The 22,744-nt window shown below is 45.3% G+C and overlaps 1 protein-coding gene across 1 annotated transcript; it reads right to left on the bottom strand.

The window, feature by feature from the left end:
- Positions 1 to 97: 97 nt before the first annotated feature.
- LOC100549202 (opsin-5-like) lies at positions 98 to 7,066 on the bottom strand. The gene is made up of 4 exons (XM_031552655.2): positions 6,732 to 7,066; positions 4,576 to 4,869; positions 3,710 to 4,041; positions 98 to 2,886 (listed from the first exon to the last, which is right to left on the bottom strand). The coding sequence occupies exons 1-4, from the start codon at positions 6,805 to 6,807 to the stop codon at positions 2,539 to 2,541; spliced, it is 1,050 nt and encodes a 349-aa protein (XP_031408515.1). The 5' UTR covers positions 6,808 to 7,066; the 3' UTR covers positions 98 to 2,538.
- Positions 7,067 to 22,744: the final 15,678 nt, after the last annotated feature.

Below are 22,744 nucleotides of genomic sequence, written 5' to 3' on the forward strand. Positions count from 1 at the left end.
AACCTGTTCCACTGCCTCACCACCCTCTGCATGAAAAACTTCCTCCTCACATCCAACCTAAACCTCCCCTGGCTCAGTTTAAAACCATTCCCCTTGTCCTATCACCACCCACCCTCACAAACAGCCGTTCCCCCTCCTGTTTATCCGCTCCCTCCAAGTACTGGAAGGCCACAATGAGGTCTCCCTGCAGCCTTCTCTTCTCCGAGCTGAACAAGCCCAGTTCCCTCAACCTTTCCTCACAGGAGAGCTGCTCCAGCCCTCTGACCATCTCATTATTGCCCTCCTCTGGACCCGCTCCAGGAGCTCCACGTCCTTCCTGTGCTGGGGGCCCCAGGCCTGGACGCAGTGCTGCAGATGGGGCCTCACAAGAGCCGAGTAGAGGGGGACAATCACCTCCCTGTCCCTGCTGGCCACCCCTCTTTTGATGGAGCCCAGAACACAGTTGGCCTTCCGGGCTGCAAGCTCACACTGCTGGCTCATGTCCAGCTCCTCGTCCACCAGGACCCCCAGTCCTCTGCAGGGCTGCTCTCAGAAGGTTCTTATCCGAGTCTGTAAACACCTGGGATTGCCTCAACCCAATTGCAGCACCCTGCACTTGGCCTTACTGAACCACATTAGGTTCATATGGGCAATTTCTCCAGCCTGTCCAGGTCCCTCTGGATGGCTTCCCTTCCCTCCAGTGTCTCAGCTTGGTGTCATCTGCAAACTTGCTGAGGGTGCACTAATGACATTGTCTGTCATTGATGAAGATGTTGAAGAGCGCTGGTCCCAAGACTGACCCCTGACGGACACCACTTGTGAAGTTCATTTCAGTGATCATTCTCACTTAATGCTGTACCCTTGTCCAGTATTGTTCTTGCTGTAGCTGTTTATTTAACAGCTAGGCTTTCCTTAGGTAAATTGATCCTCAACTCTCACCATTTTTGCCTCCCCTCTAGAAGGAACTGAAAAAAAATCCTTTGTTATAATGACGCTATTTTTATTCTTTTCTTCCTATTTAGGGTTTCTCTGCTCACTGCTAATAGCAGCCATCTACCTACGTTTGCAGTATAGATTCCTTGCTTTTTAAAACTCTAATTATCTTCAAAATCTTGTTCCTTTTGAGTTCAGTAAATTAAATTCCCACAAACTTCAAGTGGAATCCTTCAATGCTTGAAGGAGGGCTCTTTAAAGCTCTAGATTAGGACTTGCTAACGTATATCAATTCTCTCTTGTTGTATTAAGATTGAAAAATAAAATCATGAGTCTAGGGAAGGAATGGTTCTCTCTACCAGCATGCACTATTTGCATTAGGCCCTTTAAGGAGAGAAAATATTCAGGTGAACTGACTTTTCTTCAAGCTAGGGATCAGTTCCCTGCTTAATTAGGGATTTCTTATGGGATGGCAAGCTAAGATGGAACATGCTTTTCCCCTATGTTCTCTGCTGCTGGAACAGCACAGCTATAAAAAGCTGCTCGCTAACAGGCTAACATGGAGCTGTCAGCCCCATTGGTAGTAGTAAATGGCTGCCAACTGTGCCAAATCAGACAGGTGCTCTGCAAATATACAGAAATGTCTTTGCTGGTGATCCCTCCAGCCAGTGAGGAACTCAGCATCTCAGTGCACCTGCAGGATTACTCTCTGCCAGGCAAGTAATCCTGGCAACATCTTTTGGCATGCCGTTCCCAGCCGTAGCATATCTCCTCCAGGAAACAAATGTTCATGTTAGAAGAGATATCAGCCAGCAACAACCTAAGAGCACAATTCCCTTTGCCAAGAGGGTCCTTCAGATCTCATCCTGCTGTCTGAAATATACAGAAGGCTGCTGCATTCCCACCTAACCTCTTCAGATCAAGGCTGCTTGACTCCTTTCTATGCTTTGTGATTTGAGGAGCAGCACATCTAAGGGTGTAGTTTGTTGATCTCTTTCAGATATGTAGAGAACAACCACTTCATCACCTTTTCCTGGCAATGGGTATTTCTTGCTGCCTCTATGTTTTTCTGTCTCTAAAGCCAGGCTGGATGGGGCTTTGGGCAGCCTGGTCTGTGGGATGTATCCCTGCCCATGGCAAGGAGTTGGAACTGGGTGGGCTTCAAGGTCCCTTCCAACCCAAACCATTCTGTGATTCAGGAAAGTTGCTTTCTCAGATGTACTTATCTGGTAGTGCTTTGTGTTCAGGCTGCTCTTTGCTCTGATGGCTGTTACTGACAGAGCCAAGGGTCCCCAGATAGGTTGCATTAAAAAGTTACAAGCAGGAAAAAAAAATAAAAAAATTAACTAGAGCTGTTCCCCTGAATGTTCGTGCGACCAAAGGTGATGATGATCTTGTTTAGTACATAAATCTATTTCCTCTAAGGTGGAAATTCTTGAAAAAAATAGCGTTGTTGTTGTTGTGCATTTTAAAAACAGTAACTGGGAGCAGTTTGAAAAATATGTACTTACAACTTAGTACTCGATAGAAGATATTCAGTGACAACTCTGCATGCTGCATTCCTGCTTATTTGGATCCGCGAGTGAGTCAGAATCTTGACGTTTGTTCTGCAGGCATTGCTGCATGTCAGTGCATTGCAGCTCCCTGGCTCTCCACCTTTGCATTGGAGGAGAGACGCGCGTTATCTCTCCCACTCCACATCATCGAGACAGAATTGTCTGCAGAGTTATCAGTACTGAAGAAACGAACTCGCCAAGCCCAGCAGCACTGCAGCTGTTTGATTTCATGACGGAAAGTTTTGCTGAAGATGTAGTAAATAAAAGGGTTGTAGGCGGTTGAAGACTTGGCAAACAGACACGGCAGCAGCGTGACGATGGGCTGCAGGGAATCGCTGGAGTTAAATATGGACCAGAAGCTGGCTGCTGCGTACGGCGTCCACGCGCTCAGGAAACCAACTGAGATGAGCACAGCCATCTGAAAGGGAGACATGGCTTCAGTCCTCTGCCTGCACAGGGCACGTGGGCATGGGCTCGGGTGAAATACATGAAGCAGTGAGCTTGTTACTTGTGCAATAAGTGATCCTGGGCAGTGCACACATTGCTGCTCCCACCTAGCACACGCACACTGTGATTCCTATGAAGAGACTGTTGGGGATTGGACTCGCTGGTCTCTGGAGGTCCCTTCCAACCCCTACAATTCTGTGATTCTGTGATTATCCTGTTCTCATCCCCCCCCCCGACTCTGACTGTAATACGCTGTGGGAGAAACAGCCCAGCCAGAAAGCACGGCTTATCAAAGGAGTGCCTCCAGAAAGCTTGAGCCTAAGCTCTTCTGCAGGAAATGTGGCATCGTGCTTACATGAAAAATAACGTTATCTTTAAAAAGCACCTGTTTCTACAGGGGCCGTCCCTATAGCTCTCACCTAGAACAGCCACTCAGTCCATTTAAAACGCTTAGGCAAGACAGGACTTCCACTCCAACTACCTTGTGAATGGATTCGTCAGTTACTCCAGCATAACTGGAAATCTCTATGTCCAAAAAAAAATCACAGGTGTATCTGACTACAAACAGCTTGCACGGTACCTGTGGCATATAATCCTGACCACCCTCCTGAAATGACAGTTTCCAGGAGTCCCCTGATGGGGTCAGAGTATGGGTGGGACATAACCACATCTCCATCTTTCACCAATGCTAGACAAACGCAACAAAGGGTCATGAGCAGACCACACGTGAGCAGGAGCAGTTCCCTGCAAGCTCCTGGCTACTGCAGACCCTTCCCCTCAGTGGGATAACTCACCAACGTCAGCTTCTTCTCCAGTTTAGCTGCGTGAGGAATTCTGTTGATATTCTGGATTTCTTGGTATGCTTTATGAACCTTCCACGCAATTCCCAAGTAACAGGCGACGATGGTCAGAGCAGGCAGGACTGTGCACAGGAGGAACATGCTCAGGATGAATGAAAAGCCATTGGAGGAGCTGTGGAACTTGCTCCAGGCTATTGTACAAGAGATGCCAAATGGCTCGGGGCCGTAGTAGCCCCAGCCAACCAAGGGCAGAATGGCCCAGAGCAAGGAGTAGAGCCAGATGAAAGTAATCAGGATGTGAACAGTATTCTTAGAGATTTTGTTACCTGCAAGAAAGAGGACAGCAAATCTATGTGGATCTCACCTCAGCCACACAGTTTTTGCAACAAGTTCTTCAGCATAAGGATGGTGGCTGCAAATATGCTGGGGGTATCCATGGGTTGGGTGAGCCATGAGTGCAGCCCTCAGTGCCAGCCTAAAGCTTGCTAAGTCATGCTGCTATACAGGATCAAGTAATCCCAGACCAGGAACACCAGCACACAACTCAAGTTTCAGAACCTCTGCTTGCAGAGAAATGAAAAGATAAGACAGTCTGGTGCAACAAATATTTGGGATCTCCATTCCCAGTAGCTAAGTTGTTTCATCGATATTACTGAGAAGTGAAAAGCCTCACTGCTTAGTAAGGAATTCAGCCACATCCCTTTAGTTGAGGGATGGTAGGAATGGTAGAGGTTTGGTATTGCAGTTAAAGTTGAGACAGTTACTGATCTGATACTGCACTCCATGTTCAGCAGAGCCCCTCCCTGAACATAATGGCCCAAATGCATCATTATGAGGCTCCCAGAGACGCAATGACTTACTGTTAGATTTGGATGAATTGGTAACAAGGAATCGAATCACAGCCATGGCACACAGCGTCATCATGCTGCAGACACCAAAAAGGAAACCCATCAGGGCATAGTATACGCAGGACGCATCTCCTCCCAGCCAAGCGTGGTTCCAAGCAGATGCAATGGCCAGCGGGTACATGCTGATTGCCATCCCAATATCTGCTACTGCCAGGTTGACTGTAAGCAGCTCCGGTGACTTCAGGAGGGAAGAGCGTTTCACTGCTGTAGCAAGGACAGCAGAATTTCCAAGGATCGTCAGGATGGCTGAAAGAGAGGAACCAGCACAGACAATAATGCCTATTATAATATAATATAATAATGCTTAGCATGCCTATGAGATGCAACTACACAAAGGATGTGATAAATGTCTGTTGTTAGACTGGGGCTGAAGGGTAGAAGAAGACAGATGTCAGTCAGGCCGTGGTTCTGCTAAGGACTTGCTAGAGCAAAGAGGAGAAATTCTGTCATATGAATAGCAGGCTATACCTTGCCCTTTCCCATCACCAGACATCCACATTACTCCTCTCCTTGTTCCATGCACTACATTCCACTTATTCACCCCTGGATCCAATCTCATGTAAGTAGCCCACACCTGTTCCCTTAGAGTACTTTGCAAAACATAACATCAAGTAGAATGGACCTATCCACCTCCATTGTTCTCTGGTAATACCCCTGCTTACTTCCTATGAGAAGAAATTGTTTTGCCAGAGACAAACTGGAGAGCAGAGCCTGCTTTGCAAAAGGACCTGTTGGACATAATTATTAAGTGATGCCATAGGGCTTTTGACAACAGTGTCAAAAGTACACGCAGCTAAACAACTCATTTTCTCTTCTCTTACAAGTGAACACTGCACCAGAGCAATGTTTTGATCAAAGGCTTTCCTGAGAAGGTGTCCTCTGAAATCAGAAGTGAAAGAAGGATACAGGAAAAGTGAGGGTGGTGAGACACTGGAACAGGTTGCCCAGTGAGGCTGTGGATGCCCCATCCCTGGAAGCACTCAAGGCCAGGCTGGATGAGGCTGTGAGCAACCTGGTCTAGAGGGAGGTGTCCCTGCCTATAGCAGGGGGTTGGAACTGGGTCATCTTAAATGTCCCTTCCAACCAAAACCATTCTATGATCCTATGATGAAAAGATTCTGTCATGTTCTCTCACAGCAGCGGAAACAGGAAGGTCGCATTTGCTCACATACAACACATTCATCAAGTGCTCACAGGCAAACAAATCAGGGGGCATGCAACAAAACTGAACTACATGCACTGGCATAAATGCACACATGGGCACAGACATCAAAGGAAAGATTTCAACAGGACGTGTGTTGGTGAAGCTCAATACAATACAATACAATGCCATGTCAGGCTCTGGTAGCTCACTGCTCAGTACGTGGGATGTTCCTGAGCTGCACAGAGGACTCTGATACAGTGCTGGAAGTGATGCCTATAGATCCCTATAGGAGCACTGTGAGATGATAGCAGAGTGGCACAAGAGCAATATCACAACAGCAGCAAGCAGGAGCCAAAGGAGTTCCCTTATTGCTACCCCATCCCATTACTTGAGCTCTGTATTTGCTTCTCCATGAGAAAGCAGCTGACATCTCGGCTTGGATTCTGTTTCACTCTTTCACTGTTGTGCAGACACTGATTTTTCTCATGAAGAATTCTACTCTCTGCTGTCAGCACTACTGAGGGGACAGGTGCAGAGCAGTGCAAGGAGAGGTATGAGATATGGAATCCTAATGTCAGTGCTGCTGCCAAAATCCTTCCTTTTGACACACAAAAATACATGCTGATCTTTCTGGTACTGCGTGCCTAACCCAGTCCAGCTCCTCTGCAAATAAACAGCTGTACACAAACAAACCACCTGGTCCGTGCAACTCAGCTGCTCTTCACCCACAAGGAAACCCTCCCAGGGTCACACCACGCTGCCCTCCCCTCTCAGCCCTGCAGGACAGGCTGCCCCCTCCCGCAGTGTGCAGGGTTGGGATCCCACAGCAAGGGGCAGACAGCTTACTTTCAATACTTGTGATGCCACAGAGGCAAACCTGCGCTGGCTAGTCACGAAAGCAAAGGATGGGGCAGCCCCGTTCTGCTCAAGCTTCGAGCAAACAGGCTGTGCAAGCAGAACTCACCTACGATCAGAAGAAAGACCCCAGCTCCATAGTCCACTACTGGGTGCAGTTTGGAAATGTACTGCTCTTCCATCATCCCTTGTGGAAGCAGGTGAAGGTTTTAAATTAAAAGTGAAGTGGCCGTGGTGACAAAGGGGCTCTTCCTCGTGGCTCGCCTGCTGCAGATGTGGGCCAGGCAGCTGGGTGCTGCCGGGGCCGGGGGACCCTCTGCTTTCTGCTCTCTCCTTCTCTTGTGTGGCAGAGGAGAAGGCTGGGGTGAGAGGAAGGCTCACCCCCCGTGGACACAGCGAAAGCTCAGTGCAGCCACTGGCACTGCACGCCCGCCCGCCTGGCAGACATCTCCCCTCCCACCCCTCCTCTCCCACCGCTTGGCTTGTCAAGCAGCTTCACAATGCACATCCCGTCCAAGTGCAATTGCTGAGCAAAAACAATTGTCATTCATCCATCAGCAGCCGTGGGAAATAAATCCAGGCTGAAGGATAGCGCAGGGAAAGGCAGATGAGGGGTTTTGCTTTACCAGATGTGTAGGGGAAACATGAGGCTGGGATGGGGGCCTCTGGAATTATGAGAGGAAAGCTGTTTGCTGCAGGGTTCTGAAGGCTCATAGCTGCACCACTAAAGGCAGGACGTGCAGAGTGCTTACAGGGCTGCTCTGCTATGAAACGTGGAGGTTGGTGGCCCTGCCTGCGGGGGGGGGGGGGATTGGAGATTCATGGTCCTTGAGGTCCCTTCCAACCCTGGCCATTCTGTGGTACTGTGGTGGGCAAACCTGCAGGATGCTCTGTGCAGTAAGCACAGCTGCAGAACAGCAGAACTGAGCGCTGCATCATCCCAGTGACACTCTTCTGTTGTTAGTGGGGAAGCAGCCAGAGCAAAACCTCCCATCCAAATCTACGTTCTTCTTATAATACCTGAGCCCAAAGTTATTGTAATGATCTCACCGTATAAACGCTGCTGAGTTTTGCTCCAGGCTCCAAATAAGGCGTGTCTATCAGTGCACAATGCAGGCCTGGATTTTGGTGTGCTCAGTATACAGACCTGTGGTTGCAATGTCATTAACATGACTTTCAACCTGGGCAGCACACAGCCACTGCAGTAAAGAACTGATCTATTCTCAATTATTTAATTCCAGTTCACGGATGTGCTAAGCTGCATTAGCATCATGCTCTGCTTGGCCTATTTCACTCTGTCCAGACACAGGGAACCATAAGATCCCCAAGCAACCTGAAACTTCCAAAATCCTTGGGAATCTCAGGGACTCCAAAAGTCCCAAGTTTCACCAGAAAGCAAAACTGGCCATGCATGGAAATGCTGTTGCACGGGTTTGCTGCATGTCTCCGTCCTCGTCCCCTTCCAAAGCTGTCTGGAATTCACACACAAGGGATCCCTGCCCTGAAAACTTTGGGGACTTTAATTCAGCAAGCAGGTGCATCCAACACATCCAATACGGGACTTTGTAGCTTTCACAGCCTTCTGAGTCCTCAATGCTGAGCCATTGCCCTCTCAACTGAGACAGGGGAGGTTTAGGTTGGATCTGAGGAGGAAGTTTTTCATGCAGAGGGTGGTGAGGCACTGGAACAGGTTGCCAAGGAGGCTGTGGATGCCCCATCCCTGCAGGCATTCAAGGCCAGGCTGGATGTGGCTCTGGGCAGCCTGGGCTGCTGGTTGGCGACCTGCACACAGCAGGGGGTTGGGACTGGATGAGCGCTGTGGGCCTTTGCAACCCAGGCCATTCTAGGATTCTACGATTCAATGGAGAAAGCAATTCCCACCTCTAGATTTAGAGACTCAAATACAAGAGTGTTTCATCTACCAGAGGTGCCTTCCTCTCCGTTTGAAGCTGGATTGCTCTGCATCTAAACTGCAAATTTGAAGGGAGAGGAAACAAACCTTATCTGAATCTCTGGTATGGTTCTGAACGGAGGCCTCCTCCAAAACCTTTGACTGTATTTTGACAGTGAACAGAATTACTGAATGTCTCCCCAGCGCTGACCAGAGAATTTAGGTACAAAATTCAGCACTAATTCCACTGCAACAGAAGGAAATCTTATTTTTAAAGGGAACTGAGCACTACTAAGATTTAGGTAGTTTTGTTGACCCATAGCAATGTTTTACCTCAACAGTTCTGGTGCCAGGACATAGACGTAGGTGAGATGTAGTGGAGGAGAGAGGAGAGGGAATGTTTTTCCATCAAATGCTGCAGCCCAACAGTTCCCATCCTCCACCACTCTTCCATGATAAACCACTTCTCCACTAGGGCTGGCTTTTATGGAGCCAGCTCAAGTGCTTCTGAAAAATCCCCCAACACATCCCATCTTGGTCCATAGTCAGCAGAAGCACAATGGAAGCATTCATGGCATACATAAGTGCAAGGAGATGGGACAGTCCACCAGCTTTTCTCCAGAGCTCATGAAACAAATGCAGTGATAGAAATTGCTGGCCTGAAAGATCTCAACAGAGAAGACATAAAGGTTGTGAGCTTCCTGTTGAAACTGAGCTGCAGTAAAGATGGAAAGGCAAAACGTATGGGTAGAGGTAAGGAAAACACGGGAGGAACTTGGGTTCCTATCTGTGTGGAACTCCTCTCTAGGCAACTTTTCCTGTGGTCTCATTCAAAGTTTCATAGGGTTTTATAATTAATGACACTAACTCAAGACATCAAGCACCTATCTATTAGGGGCTCAGTGCTGGTGTTCTCCATCAAACGCAGAACCTTAGAATCACAGAATCACAAGGTTGGAAATGACCTGAAAGACCATCTAGACCAACCGCCCTCCCATCACCACCGCTACCACAAGCACTAAACCAGATCTCGCAGCTCCTCATCCAGACGCCTCTTGAGCACTGCCAGGGACGGCGACTCCACCACCTCCCTGTGCAGCCATTCCAGTGCCTGACAGCGACAGGTTAGCAGCTGAATGTGGCTGTTTGCTGCAGTGCTTCTTGAGCCTGGAGTATAAGAAAGTATTGGTTAAGACTAAGGCTAAGGAAGTATACACAGTGATATAAAATGAAGTTCTTTTATCAAAGAAGCTAAAAAGAGACAGATATGATGTCTGAGAAACGTGCCTTGCGGTGTGAGCATTCTGCCAATTAACTCAGTGTAGCGCACACAAAATTGTAACATCTGTAAATTAAACAATGCCAGACCACTATGGAGGTGCTGGGATTTGTCTGTTCATCTTGTTAAATTCACAGTTTTAGGTTTTAGGCTGGATGAGCTTGCAAGGCCCAAAGCCATTCCAAGGAACAAGGCAGCTCAAACAGGCCCAGGATCATTCCCAATAAGCAGTAAGAACACCAGTTTCAAAGACAACATGAATTTTAATTCTGGGAACGCGGACAGATTGCGACCTTGGTTGTGTACGGGTTCTGCTCTCATCCTGGGTGAAGCATTTAACTGAGAAATGGTGGAATCTCCAGGTACAGCCATCAGACGGGACGTTACTGTTTGATTTAAAGGATGGTCAGTGCTCAAATGCTGCTTATAATTCTGATAAAGAAAATTCTTGGGAGTGTTTCTTTGCCTGTATTACAGGGTCAGCTCACCTAGCCTTCCTTTCTGGCCCTTCCTGGTGAAAACAAAGGGGAGGGCTCAGCTTAGGGATCCCTGAACCAAGCCAGACCTTCTGCTTTCCCACTCATTGCATGATCCATCCTCACTGCTGAAACATACTATGAATTTTCTACAGGCAAGCAAAAAGAAACCAGAGGCAGAATTAGAACTTTTTGCTGAGAATTAATTGCTCCCCAGAGGCCCCACTGGCTGCATCCTCTTCCAACTTCTGTGGGCACCTTAGATTACACTGTGTGGATATTTCATGCTGGTTTAGATGGCATTTCATTTATTGTGAAACCCTGAGCCTTGCAACACATGGGATAGGACTACATCAACAATTCAGTTATGAAATGGGTGAAAGAAAATCAATGATTAAAAACAGAAGAGTTGACTGATCCCAAACCCAGAGCATTATTCATGTGTCGTTCAACAATAGCAAGTTGTACACAGTGTATTATCTTTCTGCACTTCACATCAATCTGAATTATCTGTTTACAGCTGAAGCACAGTCAAACATTACCGTCTTGACAGGCCCAATTCTGGAGGCTCACATTTCAGAATTATTCAGTGAAACTTCCCCTCAATTTAAGAAAGTAGACTTTAAATTAGACAGATATAAGAATGAAGTTCGAACAATTCCCAGATCTGAAGTGAAAGGCACTAATTTCAGAGGCACTGTAAAAACAAGGCAAGGCAGAAACACCACAGGAGGTGAGAAGGGAAAGATGGTAATGAGAGATGAAAAGGTTAATTCAACATGCCAGCGTGAAGCATATTGTAGTTGTTTCTGTGCAAGGTGTGATAAGACAGACACTAATACACTGCAAGTGGGCAGGAAATGGCACCAAAGGTGCTAACATAAAATGAAAACTTCTGTCAGGAAAAGAGAAGCCTGAATAGCACTGCCTGTAGCGTGGAATTTGATGTAATGCAAACCTGCTTGGATTTAATATGCTGGGTATCTTCAGACCTCAGTTTAATAGTGGTGTGAACAGCCCTAACCCTCTAATTTTCAGAGTTTCAAATCCTTGTTCATGTCCTCTTATGCTGGGTATTGCACAAATAATCATGAGGGGACTCCAGCTTTCAGCCTTAGAAATCTTTCAACAATTCATTGAGAATAGTTTTCAGCAGTAAGCTCCTCTGAGGTGGTTCCATCAATTTTCCTTTGCATTTTGGTCCCGTTCTTCATTCATTCACAGTTGCTTTGTGCCATCAGACCCTGGAAAGAAATTATACATTTTTCAGAACAGACTTCTGAGAAGACCTGAAGACAGGAATATTCCAGTCTTTGCCTCCTTACCATATGGTCAAGCACAATCCTGGTGCATTCTTTCTTCCTTTTAATGACAGAATTAATTTCTCTCCGCTCTGTGGGGAAGTTCTGAACCACACATCCCTCCAAAAGAACAGCTGAAACTAGTCCTTCTTTTCTTTCTTCCCTATTTTTGATAGCAGGAACAGCATCTGGAGAACTGACACAGGACAGAACAGGCTCTGGTGCTGATGTCCACAAATGGAGATTTCTGGCAGAGCATCACATGGAAGGGCAAACACTAGAGGACTCTTATCAACATAGGTATGAGGACAACAAAATCCGCCCAGTGCTTCCCCTTGTAGAGTCCATTTATTGCATTCTGCTCTTGCAGTGTGTTCTGCACTGAAGGAGAGAAAAGAGGGATTTGTTTTGAGGGGAGCTAGCTGTATTTATATAAAGGCAGTCAAAGGAAAGGTTGCCAGACTGAGAAACGAGAGATCAAAGTAATTCTGATTACTTGCAGGAAATGAGCTAAAGTGCACACTGATAAAATTTACCCAAATAGTGCAAGCTAATGTTGAGCCTGTGCTGCCTCTGGGCACTGCCTGGTTCATAGAATCATAGAATCACAGAATCACAGAATCACAGAATCACAGAATCCCAGACGGCCTGGGTTGCAAAGGCCCACAGCGCTCATCCAGTCCCAACCCCCTGCTGTGTGCAGGTCGCCAACCAGCAGCCCAGGCTGCCCAGAGCCACATCCAGCCTGGCCTTGAATGCCTGCAGGGATGGGGCATCCACAGCCTCCTTGGGCAACCTGTTCCATTGCCTCACCACCCTCTGCATGAAAAACTCCCTCCTCAGATCCAACTTAAACCTCCCCTTGTCTCACTTTAAAACCATTCCCTCTTGCCCTATCACTATCCACCTTCACAAACAGTCTTACCCCCAAATTTTTACAAATGCTGTCAGCAGGACTGAAGATCCAAGGTGTACTTGCCTCTATGTCATCTGCTTCTTTCTTTACAAAGACAGGAATACAGAAGCCCAGGGTTGTGATACTGGGATGTGACATATGGTTGTGTACCTGGGGTTCGAGGGTGCACTCAGGAACTCAACTACATGGCACTACAGATGAATTTGAAGGTCCTGCACCAGCCATGCTATTGCCACCCTGCCATTGCCTATGGTGTGGCAGTCATCAAGTTATTTCCTTCTCTCTGCTTCTGATTTATCCCCTGGGACTGTGCATTAGTCAAGGTCTCACTGACCTCCTACCATTTCTGCTCAGGGTGTGGAAGCAATGCAGTGCCACTACTGGCTTGTGCCTCTCAGCACCATTGTAATGCAACAACAATAGCTTTAAGGAGGAGGCCAATTTTCTTTCATATTAGGATTTGGCTAATTTTATTGTTAGTAATTTCTAAGTGGACCCACACTGGGAATTCAGAAGTGCTGGGATTACTAGTTATTATTTAGAGAGGAAAATAGCTGAGACTGAATCCCATAAAAGCTGTAGTGAAAACTGTAGGTGGAAAATCGTGGAGATGCTTCTCTCGAGTGGAAAAGAATGGGATCCTTGTTCAGTCTGAAACGTGTTTAACAGAGAAAGAGGACAGAAAGATTGAGAAACAAAGACACAACAGAGAGAAACGATGATAACAAATTCTGATTAGGTGGAATGGGGAAGACAAAACCTCTACAACAAGCTGTGGTGGCACCAAGAGGGTCGTTCAAAATGACCCTGTTAAGGGCAGCACAGTTGCTTGTTGATGCATCCCACTGCTAAGGCAACTTCCCCAGCTCTTGACATTGCTTGGCTGCGAGAGTTCAAGGGACAGCACCCAAAGCTTCACCTCAACACCCTCTGTTTCTTTGGGTCTCTTTATCAAATTTACAAACTCATCTTCAGGTCTCTTTTTCAGCCTTCAGACTGTATTTCTGTGGGGAAAGAAGCCACAGCTCAGTTGTGCTTTGCTGATAGAGTTGCCCATCTGATTATGTTTCAAGGACCACTTTGTAGTGAAAAACAAGAAAGGAAAGAAAAGGTCTCAGCAAAGCTAGGCATTGCTGTTGCACTTCTAGATGGGCATGATCCATATTTCTCTGCTTTTTAAATCGTGTTCTGTATGCTGGAAAAAATATTACCTCACTCTTAAGAGGCTGGTTCAGATTATTCTGTAGTAGACCACGCTTAAAAACAACAGCAGCAACTGTGAGTACTTTCTGCACTCAATTACACTGAAAAATCAGAGATGAACCTAGCCTGGGAAAAGGAACCAAACCAGCCCTGTGGTGAGGGCCCTGGGGAGCACTGGGTTCAGTTCCTTGCCTTGCCACAGCCTTCCTCTTGGCTGTTTGGCAACTGATTAAATTCTTCCGTGCCTCATGCCCCCAAATTAGGCTATGGATGTCAACAAAGCTTTCCTCTTGTCTATACCCATCAAATCACTAGCACATACACAGAACATCCCTCCCCAGAAGCATTTTCTATTCAGTCTGCATTGCAAACTTGTTTGTTTGTTTGTTTGTTTGTAGACCCTGTTCCCTTAATAGGAGAGAATTTCTGTATTCTTTCAAAAGGGAAAATTCTAGGCCATCATTTATTTAAAAAACCCTGACCTCAAAATTGTAACACACAATCCACGAGGTAAGTAACGAGCCATGATTAAGATACTTTCTTTACTTACTGTTTCTGTGATCCTGACTTGTGGTTACTTTAGTGTGCGCAGTTGACAGGATAATATTAATTTGGTTTTGCCTGTAATGGAATATATTTAAATAACCATCTGTCTATCACACGTACTTGTAACCCTAACATTAGAAACAAGGTTTATTTATTGGCCTCCTGTTAAACACATTATAATCTCTGTCCATCATGTGTCCTTAATTGGATTTGATAACCTTAACATTAGAAGCAGAATTTATTTCAGCTAAACATAACCACTTAAAAGTTTTAGATTGTGTCCAAACTCATCTCCCAGACCTTGACTAGACTCAGTGCTGAAAGAGAGGAGCTCTGGATGGAGAATGCATCTAATCTGAATAAGGTCAGATGCTGTTTGCGAGTGCTGATATGACAGTGAGTCACAGAATGGTTTGGGTTGGAAGGGACCTCAAGGATCAAGAAGCTCCAACCCCCCTGTGCCATGCAGGGCCACCAACCTCCACATCTCACAGCAGCCCAGGCTGCCCAGGGCCCCATCCAACCTGGCCTTGAACACCTCCAGGGATGGACGGGGCATCCACAGCCTCTCTGGGCAGCTGTTCCAGCACCTCACCACTCTCACAGCAAACAACTTCCCTCTGACATCCAACCTAAATGTGCCCTCCTTCAACTTCCAACCATTCCCCTTGTCCTGCTGTTATCTCCCCTTTCCAAGAGCTGACTCCCCTCCTGTTAATAGGCTCCCTTTAGGTACAAATGCTTGTCTTATTCAAACCATGTTGGAACTAGATCCTGTCCTAAGATACTTATTCTATGCAAAAGAAAAAAGCTACAGCAAAAAACAGACTGGAATGTAAGCATCTCATATATTGAGTTAAGCTTTTAAACTGGAGTATATTCTCTTTGTTTCCCCTTCTTCTAGAATCTGAAACTCCTCAGGACACACAGCAGCACTGAGTCCTGCTAGCTATTTCAAATGACAAATATTTTAGCCGTGTGACCTTGTCATCATTTTCCCAAAGGTGTTCAATGACCCATTTCTTCCTGTAGAAACATGATCAGGACTAATGATGTCATCCGTACTTGAATGATCCCAATATGAGTGAGAAAGTCACTGCAGTGACCTGAACAACAAGAGGAACAAAAGTTGCTGTTTTGTTGCCACAGAAAATGGTGCGTACCTGTAAGGCTCTGCCAGTGGGCAACAGCATGTTCTCTCAGGCATTCTCCAAGCACAATGGAGCAATTGTTCCCAGAAACTGAAAAGGAAGATTGGAGCAGTGGGGTGAGTAAAAGTATTGCAAAAGAACCCACAGTGCCACAAAAATAAAACTAATACTTAAACCCTCACATTTGCTCTCCACAGTTTTCACTTGCCCCAAAATCTACAATTTTCTTTTATGTTACTTATTATTGGTTAATGATGTTTCAGGCTCAGTTCAAAAATATGGGTCTTCTTATCAGTTCTTTATCTAAGCAATACCTCTGCCTGTCTGGCAGAGAAGAACACGTAGACAAGGTGGGGAAACAAAATGAGATGGGGGGTAAAGTGGAGGATGTTGATTCTGTTTACAAGGGTGGGTGGTGATAGGACAAGGGGGAATGGTTTCAAACTGAGCCAGGGGAGGTTTAGGTTGGATGTGAGGAGGAAGTTTTTCATCCAGAGGGTGGTGAGGCACTGGAACAGGTTGCCCAAGAGGCTGTGGATGCCCCATCCCTGCAGGCATTCAAGGCCAGGCTGGATGTGGCTCTGGGCAGCCTGGGCTGCTGGTTGGCGACCTGCACACAGCAGGGGGTTGGGACTGGGTGAGCGCTGTGGGCCTTTGCAACCCAGGCCGTTCTGGGATTCTGTGATTCTATGACTCCATCGCAGACAGACCCAGTAAAACACGGTCAGGCACCATCCATGAAACATTATCCCACCTCCATTCAGCTGGAGGTGACCTGACCTTTACAGATCATAATAAGAGATCCCAGCTAATCAGTTTAAATTAGGCATCCTAATTTACTCCTCTCTGAGGAGGCAACTGAACAGTCTGTTAGGTCTCTGACGAAGTGGATAACACTCAGATTGGATGGGGAAGCTGCTCTTTGTAAACCACAGACCAGTGGTAGCTTCAGATTAGATGGACAAAGGGATTAAATACTGATGGCTATGATAATGAAGACTGTGAACTAGATCCACCAAATAAGAGAAGACAGAACCTGTGCACTAAAGGAAGGGATTATCTTGCTAACATATATAAACAGGCTACATTTACCCAGCCTTTATGGTTGACTGAGCCCCTGTATTAGCCTGTAACTCACTTTGCTTTGCCAGCTCTGCTTTGAGAGTGGCAAAACACTAATAATAAAAAACAGAAGAATGGTGTTATCTTAAACTCAATTAATGTATGCCTAAACAAAAGTTTAGGTTTACAAAGCCCACTGAAGCGAATGGAAAGATTCCCAATGACATCAGGAAGCTGTGAATCATTCCCAAGAGGAGATGGATCTCCAGTTCCAGTGGCTGTTCTAATCTCCATGCAGATTAGTCTTGGACCAGAGTTCATCAGGTCCGGGTAGCTATCGGGTTTGTTGGGTGATAAAGCTATTTGCTGCTGATAGGGCAAAGCAAAACCTCATTGTACTCTGAAATGGGGGTGGGAGGAGTACATCTCATCCCATTAGATATCTATATCTAAGCTAATTGCCCCTCTGCTCATTTGGTACTTAATGAAGAGAATCAGCATTTCATCTGCAACTCATCACTCCAAAATGGACATCTAAAATAGGTCAGATGACTCACAATCTAAATGTCTTTTTCTTCCAATTGACAATAAAGGGAGCCTGGGATAATTTTCTCAGATTTAGACACTCGCATGTGGTCTGAAGAATTTCACTCCAAACATCTTCATTGACAAGCTTCAAAAATGTGTTTTCATCTCTAAATCAGATGGCTAAGTCAAAATAAGATCTTAGTGGAGACAGGCCCACGTAGTTTTCATCCTTAATTAATCTCAGTCAATTCTGGGTTGCCTTGAATGAACTACATGGCTTTGCTTTCTGTAATGGTTTAAAAAAGTATGTCAGGTTTCCTCATTGACAAAATATTCGATGTACCTTGCTCAGGGTTTCAGGTTCTGGATGATGAGCCTAAAATGGCCTCAGGTATACTCAAAAGATAATAATATTAAATGGCCAAGAGGCTTTAAGTTCTTGCCACTATTTTGCTCTCAGAAGGTTCTCATCCCACTGGCAAATAGTACAGAGTGAAATTTGGTATCTACTTCAAACCTAAATATACACAAATAGTCTGGGTTCCCACTGTAGTTACTGGAGAACTAGTCAGTAGAAAGTGGGAAACAATCAGCTAAGTCTAAGCGCCTACTTGATGTAACTTGGACTACACCTTAGGCTCTGTTAGGTGCAGAAAATCCCTCTCCAGAACAGCAATTTAATGAGCAGCTCCCATGTAGGCACTATTTAAAGAAGATACCCTGAAACTGCAGCTGAATTTCACCCACAATATTGGAAACTATCCATTCCATTGATTATCCTTGCCTGGAGCATATCTTGACAGGGTATCATCTCTCTGTGGTAAGATAAACAACATCCTGGGCCAGCAGAAGTGTTATGTCAGAAGATAGTGAATTAATACAAAGATAAAAAGAAGAAAAATAACATTTTCATTTTGTAGTGAATTTTCTCATCTATGTGAACACATACATTGTAGACACATATTTTAAAAGCAACACTTTTCTATGTGGATAGGAAGGTTTTTATTCACGTGGAGACTTTTTCATATTGAGAATAAAAATATAGTGTGAAACTTTGCATTTGCCATGAAACAGAAATGCTCAGTTTCAGGCTCAAGTAAACTCAAGTTATCCCTGCAAAGATGAAGCACACATTATCTTTAACTTAACCAGGAGATTGGATAAGATGGTCTCCAGAGGTCTCTTCCAGTACCAACCATTCTGTGATTCTGTGAATGCTATAAACTGGTCCCACAAGTGCCAGTCTTTGTTGTATCAATCTGATTCCATTCCATCAGAAGTTTCTTGGATGAATCCAGACACATTAACATAAAGATTCTAAAAAATTACCCAAAACACATAATGGACTCCTCATGTAAAGTTCTGCTCAGGAATCCAGCTTCTTACTTGGTACTTGTCTTCAAAATCCTCTTGATGGTCAGCAGCTAATAAAAACAAGAATAACAATGGCCATTTCAATAATAGTGTAAATCTCAAAGCACTTTGTGAACTGAACAGACTCCTCTGAGATGTGCAGACTTGTACCATCCATCAGAGAAATGCAGCTCTTTCTGGGGTAGGAACAAGACTTTTGTGCTCAGCAATTCTCTAAAGAACTACAGCTAAGGCATGAAGGCAGGCAGCTGAAAAGTGAGCCCAGTTTCGATTTTTAGGTAGGCTGAAAATGAATTTTTCTCTCAGAATGTTGCCTAAAAACTATACATAAACTTTGAAAGAGTCATTTCTATTTTAATGAGAGGCAGTGAGCAGAATTTTGCTCTTTTGCACTATAAAATGGCATGGGTTCTGAAGAGCAGTACTGCAGTATCAGGTAAGAGAACTGGTGGAAGGAGATAGCATGGGCTGTGGGATCATCTGTGTCAGTACACAACATTAACTCCCATTTGTATTCCCACTGAGCTTAGGACTGTATTCCAGTTTCTCTGTTTAGGTAGGAAAGTCATTGGTGCTTTCATTTCTCCGTTTCTGAAATGAGATCTCTCCTTTGTAACATCTCTCTGATGAGAATCCTGCCTAATGGAAGGGCATTTTGTTTTGTTTCTGACTGAACAACAGTGACTGCAGGAGAAGCGTGTCAGCGTGAACTGTGCTGCTGCTGGAAGACGTGCTAAAATGCAGGCACAGCAAATGACCCCGTGGAAAAAAAAAAAAACAAACAAAAACAAGTGTTGCTTTTGTATGCCAGGGGAAGAATAAAGTGTCTTCCTATGGCATTCTGCCATGGTCTCTGGGGATGCGACACAAGGTGGTGCCTTGGGATAATTCAGGGCCAAAGAAGTTTCTTCTTAGCACCTTCCCTTGAAAAGCTCCTTCAGTTCAGCACTACATGAAATGCATTTGTTAAAGCAGTGCTTGCTTCTGGCTTCTGATCTGTGCTTAATTACAACGTATCCTTTGCAAACATAATGTCTTTTGACTGATAGGTCACTCCAGTAATCACTCTACTCAATTAAGAAGCCCGCACCAGTTGGTGAAAGACTCAGTAACTTCTGACATGCTGTGTAACTGTCACTTACACAAAGCAAAGTGATATTTTGTCCTTCCATTCCAGGTTTGCTTGAAGACATACACAGTGCTCTGCAGCATCCAGAGGGAGAGCATTTATGAATCACATAAAAATTCCTTCCTGCACTTTGCCATTATTATAAGTATAACCTAAGCCAGAAGAAAAACAAGAAGAAAGAATAGACTGCAAACTCAGAAAGCTTTGGCTTTTAATGACAAGTGGGCTAAGTTTGCAGATAGAAGCTTCTCAGGAAATTATGGAGGTATGTTTGGCTATCTTTTAATGCAGCCATGTAAAGGTCAGCTGTATCACACACTAAGGGTGAATATTTCTTTTTTATCCATAAGCCCGAGGTTTATACAAAGACTTATAGAAGGGTAGATAGGGGAGGTAATTAATACATTATTCTAAGCATGGGCAAAAGAAGAGAAAAGAAGGTGGATGCTGTTCTGGCTGGCCTAGTTTTAATTTATGCTATAGCAATTGTGATTCTGGATAACTTCACTGACGGTTGAAATAATTCATCTGATTTACTAAGGAATTGACTCTTCTCTGATCATTTTTTGTTTCCCCGTTCTACTCTCTGTACTAGGAAATCACTCCTGGTGGATGCCATCTTTCAAAATGTGTCAGGGTATTGCTTAGGAGTTTTTTACTTTGCCTGGATCCAAGCCCGGCCAGCACCTTGCTGACTATTTACATGATAGATAGACTGAGTTCTGCTGCCTGGGCTGGTGTCTGGTACAGTTAAATCTGACGGCGTGTCCTGGCAGAGAAGGATGGATGGATGGACAGCTGAGGACTGGTCACTCCATTTTGGAAGGTAAGAGAATTTCACAATATGGACACGACCACTCAGATCATGCTGAAAGGCTTCCAGTGAGCAAAAAAGCCCCGGTACTGTTTAATTTACTAACAGAGTTACTGGATAAGCATATTGGTGGTAGGTGGACGGTTGGACTGGATGACCTTGGAGGTCTTCTCCAACCTCTGTGATTCTATGACTCTATGAATAAACCTATGGGAAGGGTAGGTTGTTGTTACCAATAAAACAGATCTGGGAGCCTGCTTTGGCCATGCAGTAATGTAACAATGGAATGGATTTAGTTTATACCACTTAAACTCACTTTTTTCACCTTGAAAAAAGAGGTGACTAAGTATAAAGTGCCCACTGAGAACAATTCCAGAGCGAAGTGACTCCTGAGCTGTGCCCTGGAACTGTTTGGAAGAGCTTTTGTTGCAACATGCAAAAAAACATGTCAAGAACCAGCTGAACAATTAATACCCAGTCAAAAGCAAAAACATTTTCCCTTTTGGGTGAGGTGGCTTAAAAATCAAGCTCTGATTACCATATCTTCAGGTCAGTTTTCAATTCTAATGTCCGTAAACAATCTTTTCCATAAATAAACCATATGTAGCATAGTTTTGGAGGTTATGGATGCCCCATCCCTGGAGGCATTCAAGGCCAGGCTGGATGTGGCTCTGGGCAGCCAGGTCTGCTGGTTGGTGACCCTGCACACAGCAGGGGGTTGAAACTAGATGAGCATTGTGCTCCTTTTCAACCCAGGCCATACTATGGTTCCATGATTCTATGAAATCTCATTGCGATGATATGAGGAAACACTGCAGTGAATTAGTTCAAGACAAATCAAAGGATAACTTGGAACTGTGCCTCTCAATGGTTTCTCACTATTCAACAGGTACAAATGATTAGATCCAAGCATCAAAAAGACAGAGTGGTTACAATGGATTTCCTGCATTTCTCTCTTTCAAATCTGGGTTTTGTATATTTTGAAAGAAACCTTTGTAAGGGAACAACAAATGTGTGGGATATTACTTGCAGTGATCATTACAACTGATGTGAAGTATGCTTCCTACATTTCTATCTAAAAACCAGATCTTATCTGCCTTCTTTTCCACAAGCGATGCTCTGAACTAGCTGAACAGGGACAGGGCTGTTTGCAAGCTCTCATGTATTTCTGATTCTCTCACTGCAGAGAGCGTTTATCTGAGCATGAGCACAGCCACAGAGCATATGGCCCCACAGAGAGGGCCATAGAGCCCTCTCGTGGATGTTCAGATGGTTTTGGCATGAGGAACCTTCGTGTTACACTCTTCTCTCCTTACATAAGAAATTTGTTACTTAATTACCTTATTATAAGGGACTGAGAGTTGATTGGCAGTGCCTGAAGGCTCATCAGAACAACTGACAGCAATCTCTTCAGAGCAAATATAGAATCATAGAATCAAAGAATGGCCTGGGTTGAAAATGCTCATCCAGTCCCAACTCCCTGCTGTGTGCAGGTCGCCAACCAGCAGCCCAGGCTGCCCAGAGCCACATCCAGCCTGGCCTTGAATGCCTGCAGGGATGGGGCATCCACAGCCTCCTTGGGCAACCTGTTCCAGTGCCTCACCACCCTCTGCGGGAAAAACTTCCTCCTCATATCCAATCTAAATCTCCCCTGTCTCAGTTTAAAACCAGTCCCCCTTGTCCTATCTCTTTCCACTCTCATAAACAGTTGTACCCCTTCCTACTTATACACTCCCTTCAAATATTGGAAGGCCACTATGAGGTCTCCCCGCAGCCTTCTCTTCTCCAAGCCAAACAAGCCCAGTTCCCTCACCTTTCCTCATAGGAGAGGCGCTCCAGCCCTCTGGTCATCCTAGTGGCATCACTAATCTACTTTTTAGCTCAATTTACTTCCCCTTGCTGCTTTTTCTCCCAACAGACAAACAAAGCAGGAAGAAAATCTCCTGTCACTCTGTGCAACAGCTGCCAACACCTGCACTGGTTTGGGCTGGGACGCAGCTAACTTCAATCATAGAATAAGAGTGGTTTGTGTTGGAAAGGACCTTGAAGATGACCCAGTTCCAATCCCCTGCTATAGGCTGGGACACCTCCCTCTAGACCAGGTTGCTCACAGCCCCATCCAGCCTGGCCTTGAATGCCTTGAGGCATGGGGCATCCGCAGCCTCACAGGGCATGCTGCTGCAGCATCTCACAGCACAGAACAAGTCTCAACCTGCCCCTCTCCAATTCAAAACCATCCCCCTCATCCCATCGCTAAATCCCTGCTCGATGCCTTGCTAAGGACGAGATGAGATTTTACAAAGCTTTTACACCCTTCCAGGGACTAGTATGCTTATTGTTACTATATTATTATTATTATTAAGAAGCTTTTAGACCCAGTCTCGCGGGACGGGTAGGCTTATTGATGAAAACAAAAAGATGGCCGCGACGCCTGAACACGGGGCTCCAACCG

Source organism: Meleagris gallopavo, chromosome 2 (assembly GCF_905368555.1).
Source record: "Meleagris gallopavo chromosome 2, MGAL_WU_HG_1.1, whole genome shotgun sequence".
NCBI classification, from domain to species: domain Eukaryota; kingdom Metazoa; phylum Chordata; class Aves; order Galliformes; family Phasianidae; genus Meleagris; species Meleagris gallopavo.

Excerpts from the sequence above, each read along its gene's own strand:
- LOC100549202 (XM_031552655.2), bottom strand. The coding sequence starts at position 6,807 with ATGATGGAAGAGCAGTACATTTCCAAACTGCACCCAGTAGTGGACTAT. Across the intron at positions 4,042-4,575 it reads CAATTCATCCAAATCTAACA|GTAACAAAATCTCTAAGAAT; the intron begins GTAAGTCATTGC and ends TCTTTCTTGCAG. Across the intron at positions 2,887-3,709 it reads TGGAGAAGAAGCTGACGTTG|ATGGCTGTGCTCATCTCAGT; the intron begins GTGAGTTATCCC and ends TCTCCCTTTCAG.